The following is a 14,649-nucleotide window of genomic DNA, read 5'->3' as shown; positions in this document are numbered from 1 at the left end:
CAATAGAATAAACAGTCCGTATTTAGAAATAGGCTATACGGGAAGAGACACGAGGTTAAATCAGCATAATGTAGCAGACAAAATGTTGGCTGCCTTGCGTTACGTGTTTGAATTGGACACACGCAAAATCTCATATATTTTCCCAAAGCAGAATATCAGAGTTTCCAACTCCTCACTCATTTTTGTAATTTAGATACACACGTTCTGCACGAAAAACAATGTTCTTTGCTAACTAAATTAAATCTTTCAATATTATTTGATGGACATATTAGATAATAATATAAGATGTTTTACCTTACATTTTCTGAGGGCAACACTAAATCTAGAGCATCTGTTTATTATTAGCCTATTATTATTATTATTACTATTATTATCATTATTCTGCTTTATAATTGCGTTGAATTGACACAATGATAATTATAACATTTAAAGTGCTGAAAAAACACTTACGTTAAATTATATTACGGTTAATTTGAATAAAATCAAATAACATGAAATCTGATTTCTTGTTCAGAATAAAAGCAGTGGTGTTGCTGTAGTTGACCGTGTATCCAGATGTGTCTGAGCAGATGTGGTGTGTGTTGGTGTGAGCTGCACACATTCACCTGGGACCTGCAGACGGACTCGCTGTTGATGGAAACACCCTGCGCTGGTTTGGAGGCGGACCGGCGGGAAAGCGCCACTGTGTGCTTTTCTTTTCACGCTTGAAGTAAATTGGAAGCGAAGATTGAGTTCATCTAGCTTGAACTAGCAGCCCTCCGGGGGGAATATCTTATCCGGGAGAGCAGTCTCAGACGATGGGGTCTGAAATGAACAGTGTCAGGTGGACTGCGCCCAGACTCCTAATCCTACCTGTCACTGAGAGAGAGCCAGCTGCCGGGGGAAGTACAGCTCACACAGGTGAAGGTGCTGCGGATTGGACTCAGACGTGTGTCCACTAATATAACTTCTGTGGTGTGGGTTCACTTCTGCTCCCATAGCTGTTAGTGACAACTCGGTTTGTCATATTTTCACCCTGAAAAGATATTTAAACTGATACACTTTTTGGGGAAATATTATTGTTTTTATTTCATGTTGACAGCTTACCTATAAATGCACCCACGTCTTCTAGCTCAATGAAGAAACGAAGAAAAATGTATTTAATTTGGTAAAATAGTTCAGTGTATCACCATCCCACCTGCTGATTATCTATGAAACTTTGAGTTGCATTGTGTCCAAAGAATCTGGTGCATGTTGAAGAGAAATTAGTTTAAGGGCACAAACCAGCACACACACTCATACTGTCTGCAGTGAAATCTGCCAGGACAAGTCTCATTCTTGCTTTATACACGGTCTTATTGCTAATTCCTAAAATAAAAGTGAAATGTGGCTGTTCCTCATTTTCCTGCCTGCACGGGACCCCCCTTCTCCGCCCCAGAAGGAGCCCTGCTGGCCCGGGAACCCTTCAGGAGCCACTGCAGTGAGCTATTTATGGTCTCCAAAGGAACAAGGTCCCGCCTCTCCGGAGACATTTTCATATACCATGTTAGACGCCTCTCCTCCTCTCCTTTCTCCTCCTCGCTCGTACACCTATGGAGGATGCTTTCCGCCCCGGGGGCCTCCTCTTCCTGCGCTCCTATTGGCCCGCCGTGAGCCTCTGCCGCGGTGACGTCAGGCCCCGCCGCCCCTGCAGCGCTGAATGGACCGAGCAGCCTGTCTGATTCACTCCAAAACAGCTCAGCACGGCACGGACATCGTCACGGGAATAGACACATAACAGGGATAGAGGCTTGACGGGACAGCGAGGGAGCTCACCCTGCAGAGAGGAGAAAGGCCTCAACATCAGCACCATCATATTTTTTTTTTCTCCAGGAGACAGGACGGGGGAGTGCGCCCACCGTGTTGCGGGTGTATGTGCGTGCGTTTGTCTCCCGGTTTGGATCACGATGATGCAAAGTGCGGCGGTCCTACCGACAGAGAGTCCAGTAAAGAGTTTACCGGAGATTCTCGGAGTGCCACTGCAACGTAAGACATGTTTTACCCTCCTTTTTCTGTCGATTAGCAATCTGGAAACCGGTTGGCGAGTGTAACCTGTGCTGCAGGGTTTTACTGTAGGGAGAGGGGGTTTAGTTACAGTAACCGAGGATGAGGAGAGCAGGCTGAACCTCTCAGTCTTAGATTGTCACGTACAGGACAATGACGTGTCATGCTGCTTGTGTTTCAACGAGCAAAGACGTCTTAAATAATACTGATTACTGGCCTCAAAGCTAAGCAATGACCATCCCGCATGTCCAATTAATCTTTGCAGCCTCACAGGGCTACAGGCTGTATTCTGCAATAGGCTGCAACACCTGACTATAGTGCAAAGGATGGCATGGTTATTCATCCCATCCTTAGGAGAAAAATAGGATGATTTCTGTTATTTAAAGCAACTGCATTTCATCTCCCTATTTGGCCTCAAACTTTGCATCAGGCTGTTGGGCTTACAGTGAGCCTTCCCAGCCAGCTGTTAATTTGTAAACGAGCCTGCATGGTCAAGAGATCAGACGCAGTTGTCATCACCCATCAGACAAATACACTCTGAGTTTGACTGACACTCATTACTTTATTTTCTCTGTCTCTGTAGCGAGGCCTGAATGTCAGTTCAGTTTTACAGTTAAGGGTGATTTAAAGCAGGAGTATTATAGTTCGTTTAGGCCATTATTTACTGAGGATAACACCAAATATTTATCATCATTCTCTACCTTCCAGCATCAAAGGCGAGAATTACCTCGTCCCGACGTGTTAATCTGCCCCAGGCCCTTTATAATCTGATCGTGCAATCAAGATAGAAGTGCAATGGGATACATCTCTGCTCTGACCTAATTATTTAGGTTAATAAAATGTACAGATGGACCTAGTCTAATATGATACCTCCAAAACAAAATAATCCACAGCAAAATGAGATAATATAGTTAGATAATTACTGGACTGCTCCTTGGTTTGAAAACACTGATTGGCCTACAAATAACCAACAAAAACCCAACAACACAATAATATTAGGCTTATCTTTGCACCACATTACTGTCGCCTGTTTAGTGTAAACCTACTGCAAACAAAAACACAGCTGAAACAGGACAGCGGTATGACGTGATGTGTGTCCTTTTAGAGTCCCTGCAGCCTGTTGAGCAAAATATTTAAACCTGACTAAAGGAAAAAGAGACTATATGTGGTCGGCTTATGCGCTTTAATTTTATAAATTGAGGCAGATTAAAAGATTGGATAAAGATCCTGCCACTCAGCCCCCCCTGCAGCACCAGCATTCATCCTGGATTTAAACCTGGATTATTCCAGCAATAAAAGCAACTGAGAATTTATCTAAACAATTCTTTATACCATGGACAGAGTGCTCTGCTGACTCAGGGCAATTACACCCAAACCAGGCTATTAGTCTGGGATATAAAGTGTTTACTTCACGTTTAATTGCCACAAATCATTTGACAATTGAACGTTTGAGAGGCTGCCAGACTGCTCTTCTTCTTATATTAAAAAAGCCCTAAGCAAAATGTGTTTCACTTCCTGTGTGAAATGACGGAGGTGATGAGACTGAATGTAGTGAAGAGTGGAGAGTGGTGGCAATAGATACCAAGATATGAAGCCGTCCTGAATACACGAGGTCTACTCTCTCTCTCTCTCTCTCTCTCTCTCTCTCTCTCTCTCTCACACACACACACACACACACACACACACGCGCTCTGTCACTGCCAAGATCGTGCTGCTTTCCCTTCAGCACCACTTCTCTTCGCTCGCTTCATCCACCCACCAAATTATCTCCAGATATTTAAAATGCCTCTAATTTCTTCTCATTTTGAAAAAGAATCCAAGGCGCAGGTGCAATCCTTTCGAAATAAATTCTTCTATCATCTCTGTAGGAATTCACTCACTATTGAGGTGAAACTAAACCAGTCCAGCCAATAATCCTGTCTTCGTCTGTGCAGGAAGTATTGCTCCGTATTTATTGTATGCATTGCTTTCCTTTGGTGGTTTATAATAATTATATTGCAAAATATGAATCTGTTATTTTCAGCTAACTGGTACATTTAAACATTCAAAACCAATGTAATGTAAAAAAAATACATATTACATTTGAACATGCATTTTAAAGATACATGTGTGCAGGCTGCCTTGACCTCCATGTTGTTTAACCCGAGAGCAGACTGTATGCTGAGATGAGATGAAACATATTGAGCTTTAGACGGTTAATGTAAGATGATTTCACGGCCGAGATGTTTTCTCTCGGCGGTGAACAGCCCCGCTGCCGAAGCTCGTGTGTGTGCGCGTGCGTTCATACTGGTGTTTTCTCTGCCCACTTCTCCTCGATATTGATTTTTCATTATCGGATATCATGTGGATGTTTGACTAAGAGAAGCCGCGAAAGATGTATGTAGTAAAATTGCACCGCTGTCTACAGAATTATTGTGGAAGATTAAATGCAAAAGTAATCGTCAGTGTTGCTGGTTTTTAGATGATAACACGAGGCCCTTGAGTTCTCTGTTAAATGTGATGGAAAGGATACATTTAGCACTATAAAATAAGCCAGTTGCTGTACAACATATCTCGTGTTATATAAATAGACACATTTATGAAATTGGTTATTTATTAAAGGTCAATATGTAAGGTAATATATGTATTTTGTTCTGGATGAACATTTTAATTTCTCTTTGATTCCTGAATTTAATTTCACTTGTTGTAATTTGCAGTTTACTGTAGTATATAATGGATGCCGGTGCAGAATCTGGTAACATCAGCAGGTTAAATACAGCATGGTCCCTGTTCCTGCATGGACACATGTGGTCTGCTGCTGCTTCCCAGTTGTGTTTTTCACAACCACAAAAATGAAATTTAATCTCGTCTTGACCCTGATTTACACCCAGCAGCCACCTCACCTGCTAACACGGATGCCACCACACCTCCCAGAAAACCATCTAGAGAGATGATCAGGCTTCTGAGGAACAGAACTGCTTAACAAAATTAAGAAAAATCAATATTATTGTCAAAAAGTAGGTTGTCTCTCTGCACCGCTGGGAAACAGAGTTCAGCACCTTGGACAGAGACAGACACATTCACAAAGCGCTTCAAAAACAAAAGCAGACTGACAATTGCTTTTTTTAACATGGCATCCTATCTTTTTACTGTTTAACAAAGATGATACAATCAAAAAATCCAATTAATTGCGTAATTTTAAATGATTAAAAATAAGAAAGCACCGAGACAAAAGTGGGTCAAAAATAAAAATAACCTTTAAAAAACAAATAGGACTAAGATAAAATATATATCACAGGGTTAGTCCGACAATTGAAAGATTAGACTGATACTGATACTATGATCTTGTATCTTTAAACATCATAATGAATATAATAATCATGATATAGATACATTACCTGACCAGTAAAGGTTTAATGAAGAGAAAAAAATATGCAACCATCCTGTCTGATGTGAGACAACTGCAAGCTGGGACATGATGTAGGGAAAACCCACCTGTTTTATGTGCAAAGTTCCCATTTAGATTAACCCTCTTTACCACTGTAATCATGTGCCTCATTGTCAGAGTTTGACCTCCCTCTCTTCTTTACTCACTTGTGTGTGTGACCTTGTGCTCTTGTTTCCCCCGGCAGAGATCCCTCAGTGTGCCGGCTGTAGTCAGCACATCCTGGACAAGTTCATCCTGAAGGTGCTGGACAGACACTGGCACTCCAAGTGCCTCAAGTGCGCCGACTGTCAGACTCCGCTGTCGGACAAATGTTTCTCCCGGGCAGGAAGCGTGTACTGCAAGGAGGATTTCTTCAAGTCAGTGGGCTTCTCTGTTTCGCTTTCTCGCTGGTTTTTGTCTCTGTGGTGAAATTATGTATATATATATATATATATTATTATTTTTTTTTTTTCACAGTTGCCCATGTTTTATTTTTAAAAATTGAGTTGGTTTCCTCGCCTTAACTGTGCTCGATAAAATCCATAAAATCCAAAACAAGCGAGTTGCACCCAGAAAAAGTAACATTTTGGTTACTTTCACCTCTAATTGGGGTGATGTGAGAGGAAAAGTGACTGATTCTGTCGGAAATGTGTTTTTGAATAATTCGTCTATATTTGATATTTACAAAGCAACTTTTAGGTATATATTCTCTCTGATAAAAAAAACCCCATTAGCAACATTAGCCTAAATTGTTAGCTTACTTGTTTCGAAGTGCTAGTAACGAATTAGCATAAATCCAGCGTTTCTCTTTTATATCTTATTTATTAAGGAATTTTTACAGTCGTCTTTTCATTTTTTGGATATCTATATTATGATGAAAGAAAATGATCAATTTAGTCAACGTCAGTTATTTTTACTGTAAGGTTTTATCAACTTTCTTTTTTTCTGAACCAAAACATCCAAACAGAGAGCTAATAAATTGATCATCTTTTGGCGAATAATTATAATTGTCTGGGTTGAATACATTTTTTTTGTCCAATTGTTAATATGATTCTGCATTAAACGCCACCATCATTTTTCTGGTCTGGCTGTTATAAATGGGTGTCATTATTCAGCTCAAGGCACAATGCTGGACTATAGTTGCTAATTTATTTCAGAATTGGAATATGTGCTGATGTACCTATTCATAATATTCATAATATGCCTTCATAATTCACATTTTTACTGGCTGTTTTGTCCTGCTGACATCATGAGAGAAAGCACAATTTCAAAACAAGTGCTCAAAAATACCTTTTCTGTTTCTATGATTTTGCCATTCCCCCTTCTTCTTTCTTTCTTTATTTCTTTCTTTCTTTCTTTCTTTCTCTCAAACGATTGGATTTCTGAGGCATTACAGAAGAAAATTGAGTTTGACTTTTATCCAAAACAGGATCAGCAGATCCGAGGCTTTTTACTAAATCATGTTTGAAAGGTTTTAATGCTCAGAGCTTGAATGAGACCTAAAGAGCTCTGGAGTCTCACTGAAGGGTAACTGTGTTAGCCGACCCAGGGGACAGCAGGGGGGCCTTTGCATGTTCAAACTGTGGTTGAGGGACACGTGTGACTGGTGAACCCACACATGCATAAACACAGAAACAGACACACAGATCCAGTGGTGTATGCTTCCCAGTAGTTATTTGGAGGCTTCACCTTGCTCTTTTTATTTCTGTGGGTTGGTTGTGTGATTTAAAGCCTCTCCTGAGTCAGTGTTTTATTAGTTCTCCTCCGGGTGTGTTTACTGTGAGCACCCCTCCTCCTCCTCTTCCTCCTCTTCTTCCTCTTCCTCCTCCTCAGCTCTCAGTACTTCATCTGCAAACACATAAACATGCAAACAAAATGCGCACACACACTCACATAGACGTGAACACATCACACAGTGCATTGATCCTCTCCATCCATCAGCCTGCGGACAGGTCTATCGTTAACAGAAATGCATTCCAGTGCTGATTTTTCCCTCTACAACAGCTGGAGCTTCTATTAATATAGACACTGTGCCATCATTCTTGGCTGCAGTTGAAGAAATAGCTGTCTAGCATGTGAAATTTTAATCTCGGGTTGGTCTCACTATCTCCATCAGTGGGTATAAATAGAAGAAGGATGGCAGTCTACCCTGCCGGTGTTTTGCATCTAATTTTCTAATGGCAGCTCTGTTCCTCATGTTTTCCTGCAGGCGTTTTGGAACAAAATGTGCATCATGCCAACAGGGCATCCCTCCGACGCAGGTTGTGCGGAAGGCGCAGGACTTTGTGTATCACCTGCACTGCTTTGCCTGCATCATGTGCAGCCGACAACTGGCCACAGGGGACGAGTTTTACCTCATGGAGGACGGAAGGCTAGTCTGCAAGGTGGATTATGAGACCGCAAAACAAAACGGTAGGTCTGCATGTATCCAAAATATTAAGCAACAACATTAGCTGATTGTTAGCTAAAATCTAGTCAATTTAAAAGAAAAAATACAGGTTGAAACTTTACTTAAAAACATTTGTTGCAACAAGCATGACTAATTTTTATCCATACAGTCAGACACAGCCTATGTGGTTCAGTGCTGAACGGCTCTGGCTTGACTTAACTACCTTAGAATCACACTAGAGGAAGTGATCAAGCTATGTGCACTGTGTAATGCAGTGAAATGACTTCTGACTGTGGATCTATGTTGTTTGTCGTCTGGGTGTGGATGCTGTCTCTCTCCCTCCCTCTCTTCTGAGATTTCCATGCATCTCTGATTGATTATGTAAAGTGAAGCAATGCTCTTATATGGTGCGGCCCCAATAACTCCGTTCCTCTGGCACTCCGGCTGGATAGATTTATGTCCTCTGCTGTGGGAGTGGGACAGATGCACAAGGACAATAATACTCTCACTTCCATACATGACCATTCACTTCATTTAACACACATATACTCCACGCAAAGGCCGGGGGGCAATGCCTGTTAAGGCAACGTGATAAATGTAATAAGAAGTCACTCACACTTAATGATGTTTTCAGATGATTCAGAGGCAGGGACCAAGCGACCGAGGACCACCATCACGGCCAAGCAGCTAGAGACCCTCAAAAGTGCCTACAAAAACTCGCCGAAGCCAGCTCGCCACGTCAGAGAGCAGCTGTCCTCGGAGACGGGGCTTGACATGAGAGTAGTGCAGGTAGAGTTTTGTCTTGTCTCATTCAGACTACTGCAGGCGTCCATATTCCTGCAAAAGGCTCTGTTATCTCCGACCTGTACAAAATGGAGCAGCTCGGTTTCTCACCACAGCAAAAAGATGACATCAAGCTTTAATCACAAATGTAAAACAAGCACCCGGACTTTTATTATCAGGGCTTTCAGACTTTGGAACAACCTTCCTGAAGAGCTAAAAGATTATATTTTATTTAAAAGACGATACAAAGACATGATAAAAACTCCTCTTAAAACTTATTTATATATTTACTTTAATGTAAGGAATTGTTTGATTGAGCCTCTTTTTATGAGTCTATGCTGTAAATGTACCATGTATTCCAATGTGTCAGAGGTTTTAAGCTTCACAACTATTTTGTAAGAATGCAAACTATTTTGAGTAAAAAAAAAATGGTTTGAGGAGTTTTAGATTTGAAATATTATGAAAAAATTAACTTAGTCAGATTAAATAGAAAAAAACGTTATTTATGATGATAATTATTATTATTAGTTGGCGTAGTATTCCATTGTTTTGAATAATTACAATATTAATTCTTATTTTCAATTAATGATAATTATTATTATCTCTGTCAGGTGTGGTTCCAGAACCGGCGAGCAAAGGAAAAGCGTCTGAAGAAAGATGCAGGTCGACACCGCTGGACTCAGTTTTATAAAAGTGTCAAACGCAGCCGAGGAGGTACTAAAGTGGAGAAGGAAAGCTCGGCGGACGACGCAGGACTCAGTGACAGTGAATTGAGCTTCAGAGGTACGTATTATGTGGATAACTTTAACCGAGTGCATATCCATTATTGCTTAAGAGACGGATTCCTGAAAGGGAATTGTCAGTCGTGCTGTCGTGCTAATGGGATTAAGGGACTCTACAAGCTGCTAAATGACACGGTTCTGAGTGCAGCAGCGATTGAATGTGTCTTTGTGGCATTTCATTTGTTTTCTTGCGTTGTTCAGTGCACCGTGTCAGGCAAATCCAAAAAGGCATTCTCATTTCACATTCCCCTCACACCAACCCCGTGGCCACTGACGCATCCTCCTGCCTCCGTTTGAGCCTTATTGGAAAAGAGAGAGGTTCCTTAGTGGGATGCAAACGACATTTTAGACATCCTTATGTTATTTAATGTCCGCAAACCCCGTTTTAGATAGTCATAAAAGTCTTCAAGCCACTTTTAAAAAGAAGGCCATTTTTATGAGAAATGAAAACATGGTGACAGAAACTATATAAAGCATGTGAGGCTTTTAGTCAATTAGAGAGAAAATGCTCTGGGGCTTTGTTGTAATTGAAGCCACCCGGGGGAGGGATTGAGATGGAAACAAATATTTCGTGCTGCAGTAATTGCACACATACAGACCTCCTTTGTTAGAGAAGGTAAAGCGCATCCTTTCTCACCAACAAAACTCAAATGCTTATGAAATACTTCAGTGGTCCACTTACTGTACCTTTGTGAAATCCACATAATGTTGCCGCAATAAATCTCACTCATAAAAGCACTTAACTGTATTGAAATATAACAACTATATAATGCTCTTGCAGTCGACAGCACTGTTGATGTGTCAAAGTGTTTACACCCCTCATGCTAAGTGATGGTATCTCCTCCACAGATGACCAGGTCCTGTCAGATCTCGGCCACACCAATGGGCTTTACGGGAGTGTCGGTGACGTGACCAACAGCGGGGTGCTGAACGGCAGCTTCTCTGTCGACGCTGCGGGACAACCCTACCACGACATCCGAGCAGGAAGCCCCTATGGTCTCCCTCAGTCGCCCTCCTCCATCACCTCTCTGCCCGGCCACACCCCTCTCCTCAACAACCTGGGCTTCAACATGGACAGTCTGGTGGTGCAGGGCGGGCCGGGCGGTGTGGGACAGGCCCTGAGGGCCATGGCAGGAGGTCCAACCTCAGACCTCTCCACAGGCAGTAGTACAGGATACCCCGACTTCCCCACCAGCCCCGCCTCATGGCTGGACGAGATGGATCATTCCCAGTTTTGAGTCTCGAGCATGGTAGAAGATCGCTGTGGGGATACGACAAAACAGACTCACAAGGCTTTTTACTTTTCTTTCTATCACCCTCCAAGACTGGTATGTTTTGTGATTTTGGGTGAAGAGGAGAAGGAAGAGAAGAAGTGCGACCCTCAGCAGTCATAACGGTGAGGTAACAACCGGGTCGAGATGTGCAGTCCGGACAAAAGCAGTGAAGAACACCTCCACACCACTGAATGTTCAATCTCAACACTATCATACAATTTTTGTTATCACCTGATTTTATTTTGTCCTTTCACTCTGAAAATGAGACTGGTTTTCCAATATGTTGGTGGATTTTGCTCACAGGGGAGGTAATTGCCTCGTCCCCCAAAATATCTCTAACAGCTACAACAATAGGGCTACAATCTAGATCCAAGTCCCTATGAGACCCAGGAGGCACCTGCATGCTTCTTGATTGATAATGAGTAGGACTGCCGTCTGGCCATATCAAAGCCTTTACATTGGCGATGCACTTTACTCTCCTCTTCTTTTTTTTACACATATGAACAGGAATGCAGAGAGGGGAAGAGAGAAAAAGAGGAGAGACATATGCACAAGGCAAAAACACAGTGTTTCATTGGGAGAGAAATTTACAAGAACAGTGGCACAAGTGTGAATTTTGAACCATGCTGATGTTTTTTAATGTATTGCTGAAGCTTACAAGTTATTAGGAAGTAGATGGCCGTTGGTTGGTCTGTCTGTCCGTCCGTCTGTCTGTCTGTAGAAACTGATGTCTCCTCTGTTTGAGTGAGGGCGAACACTGTTTGCTACACAGCAGGTCTGTCTCTCTTCTATATTTATAGGTGCTTGACTTGTTCTTGTCTGTGTCAAAGCTGTCCGTGAACAGACATCTGTCAGTATTAAATTATCTGTTTCCAGACTCACCAGGCTTCAAAGCTTATGTGTTGGAGGACAGTCAAGAAATTTAGGGTTTGGAGAAATCCAGCTCTAACCGTTCTAGTAATATATCACACATCTAAATGATTAATTTATTTTTTTGAATGCACAGATGTAAGACAAGGAGATCCATTTATAAAGACATGCAGATTCCTTTGCCGATATTATTGAGCAAATTAAGTGGTTACACAAAATACAAAACATTAATTTGACATTCAAAACACCAACAAGTATTAGCAGGAAAACTGATAGAAATTCCCTTTGTGCTGGCTGTTTTCTCAGTTTGATACAGGCTTCTCTTGGTAATCTACTCAGTCCAGCAGAGCTCTAGCATTGCCTGCTATCAACCTACTTACTGACCCCAGATGTGTTGTCAGTCTGTTCTCCCCCTGCCTGGCCTCCATGTGAGGGATTAACACAGAGCCCCCCCCCCCCCACTATCAGGGCTGATACTCTGCTGCAGCTTCAGTGCTAGCAAGACTACTGGGCTGATAATGTTTCTTACTGTTCAAGCCACATCAGCTACATCTTAAAGTCCTCCACGACAACTGAGACAGAAGACTGATTCACTAAAAGTGCAACACCTGATTCTTATTTTCTTGACATACGAACTTTCTTTGATGTAAGAGCAACTAATAGTTTGATTTGACCTGTTGAGCATGTCAAAACCAGTGACCAGTTTGATCTGAGGGAAGGTTTGCATAAAAACACATCTTTACTCTTTAATTGAAGAAAAGAAATCAAATCTTATCTATGTGGTCACCTTTTTGCAATTGCCAAGTCCTTTTTTTTTAACCAGAGCATCTTATTTAAGAGCCAGAAAGCAAATCAACAAACAGAAAGTGACACCATTAAGAAAATCACTTTAGATTACAGCCCGAAAATGGAAGCATAATTATCTAGTAAATACATGGTATCAATAAAATACTTACTGTGTAACTATATTCATATGTAAGTACAGGGGAAGACAAGATGTTAGGAAATAAGGGGTCTGTGTTTAAGAGGGACTTATATTACATAAATCACACTTTTTTGAATTACTGATATATATACATTTAGTAATTATGGAGTACAGTAATATTACTAGATAACAAGGCAGGGAAAATGGGGTAACAGTGTTGATATTTCAATTAAATTATTTGTGGTATAATTTACCCTGTAATTACTTAATATGCACCAGGTAATTTAAAAACTACTTACAGTATAATACATTTCTATATCCCCCCTGAATGCTAATTTGTTACCCCCTTATTCCCTGTATTCTTCCCTTGTGCATAACAGTAGATACCCAGTAAGTGTGTCATTGGTACCTCATATGTACAAAATATTTAAAGTGTAATTTGTGGGCTATAATCTAAAGTATTGAGGGAAAATCACACATATTACCACTAAAGTTTTGTTAAGTCTGTGTTGCCTCAGAAGTTTGCATCTTAATTGTTGTAAATTTTGTACAGTTTGAAAACGTGTTGATTGTCTTGTTTCATGAGCGCTATTTATTATTGCCATGTGTCTTTGAAAAAGATGTAAAACAGAGCACTGAATTTATTCATTTATGCCTTCTGTGTAATGGTATGAACCGTGTACAGTCAAATCTATAGGAAAAGGAAAATAAAGCTGAATTGTCTTTGGGTTACCCTCGAGTGCATTTCTCTTTAACAGACCGGGCCTGCAGTGATGTATGTGAGAGTTAAGATTTTCAGCTGAACTTTGTTTTCAATATATCAAAAGAATAATATCTGCTGTAGGTGTTTTTATTATTTTGTCTTATCTAAACGCTCTTAGAGCGAGTTAACCCACAAATTCATTTACCCATTGAGAGCATTTACCACACACTTAGGCCTCTATTCAATTGTGGAGATCCATTTAGTACCACCAACAGACAGTGGTCAGTCAGTTAACAGTGATTGATGCTGCTTTCCTCTCTTGCTCTCGGGGTGGGGGTGACAAGAAAGATACATGAAGAGAGAAGAAAGACGAGAGAAAAAATAAAACAAGTGGAGAAACAGATGCCCCGCTGAATTCACTGATCCTCTCAGTGCTAAAGAGACACAGCAGCAGATTGCAGCGCTGCACTGTCAAATCTCTCCTTAATCCCTGTGCTGTTAACTAATTGTAGAGTGCTTTGTGAAATACGGGCAAATATGCTTTGTGGTCAGGCAAAGAGGGAATATGGCCCATATGCAGGCAGTTAGCTTGTATGTCAATATGTCAAGCTGGTAAGTAGACTATATGCAGGGCTGTAGCCAGGATTTTTAACCACTGGAGGTCATGAGTCCCATTTCCCTAACCACACACCCCTGTGGAAAGTGGAAAGCTGTTTTCTGTAATTGTTATCTCCATTATTGATGGTCTAAAGGCTGTTTCAAAGCCCCCCTCCCCTGCTCCTACATTTTTGTAATTCTGGTGGAGGAATATTAAATATTTTATTCCAATATTTGTTTTTAATTTAAAAACAGTCAAATATAGATAATATTGAGTCTAAACAAGACTAAGAGTCTATAGCCATGCTAGCAGCTCTGCAAGTGTCAGTGTTGGTGCTTTGAGCTAAATGCTAACATGCTCACAATGACAATGCTAGCATGCAGATGTTAGCAGGCATACTTTACTATGTTCACCATCTTAGTTTAGCATGCTAACATTTACTATTAGCACTAAACACAAAAGTACAGCTGAGGCTGATGGGAATGTGAATAGTTTTGCAGGTTTTTAATAATAAACCAAAGTATTGGACAAATTAAAAAGTTGACCTGCTGGTGGCGCTAGATGAAAAGTCAGCAGATCACCAAAGTTAGTACAATTCATCCTCAGGGGAACATGAATATCTGTGCCAGATTTCATGGCAATCCATCAAATATTTGTTGAGATGTTTCAGTTTGGATCAAAGTGGTGGACCGAACGACCAACAGACCAACACTGCCATCCCTAAAGTCACACTGCTAGCATGGCTAAATGTATCTGAATCAGCCCTAAAAATCCCACCACTGGTGAACTGGTGGCAAAGGGGTTAAGGTGCCGACTATGAACCACAACGCCACTGATTCGCATCCAGCTGGGGGCCTTTGTTCCCCACCTCTCTCCCCCCTCATTTCCTGCCATCAT

At 41.2% G+C, this 14,649-nt stretch overlaps 1 protein-coding gene across 1 annotated transcript; it reads left to right on the top strand.

Annotated features, from left to right (window-relative positions):
• Positions 1-1,021: 1,021 nt before the first annotated feature.
• lhx4 (LIM homeobox 4) lies at positions 1,022-13,183 on the top strand. Its single transcript, XM_044200263.1, has 6 exons — positions 1,022-2,004; positions 5,634-5,805; positions 7,638-7,840; positions 8,452-8,606; positions 9,212-9,383; positions 10,232-13,183. Exons 1-6 carry the CDS (start codon positions 1,926-1,928, stop codon positions 10,618-10,620), a joined length of 1,170 nt encoding a protein of 389 aa, XP_044056198.1. The 5' UTR covers positions 1,022-1,925; the 3' UTR covers positions 10,621-13,183.
• Positions 13,184-14,649: the final 1,466 nt, after the last annotated feature.

The sequence above is a fragment of the Siniperca chuatsi genome, linkage group LG6, assembly GCF_020085105.1.
Source record: "Siniperca chuatsi isolate FFG_IHB_CAS linkage group LG6, ASM2008510v1, whole genome shotgun sequence".
Lineage (NCBI taxonomy): Eukaryota > Metazoa > Chordata > Actinopteri > Centrarchiformes > Sinipercidae > Siniperca > Siniperca chuatsi.
Note: the sequence above shows the minus strand (reverse complement) of the source record. Positions and strands in the feature narration are given on the sequence as shown.

Bases quoted from the DNA above. Each gene is read 5' to 3' on its own strand.
- lhx4 (XM_044200263.1), top strand. From the start codon at position 1,926: ATGATGCAAAGTGCGGCGGTCCTACCGACAGAGAGTCCAGTAAAGAGT. The intron at 5,806-7,637 runs GTCAGTGGGCTT...GTTTTCCTGCAG, and splicing joins TGCAAGGAGGATTTCTTCAA to GCGTTTTGGAACAAAATGTG. The intron at 7,841-8,451 runs GTAGGTCTGCAT...TGATGTTTTCAG, and splicing joins TGAGACCGCAAAACAAAACG to ATGATTCAGAGGCAGGGACC.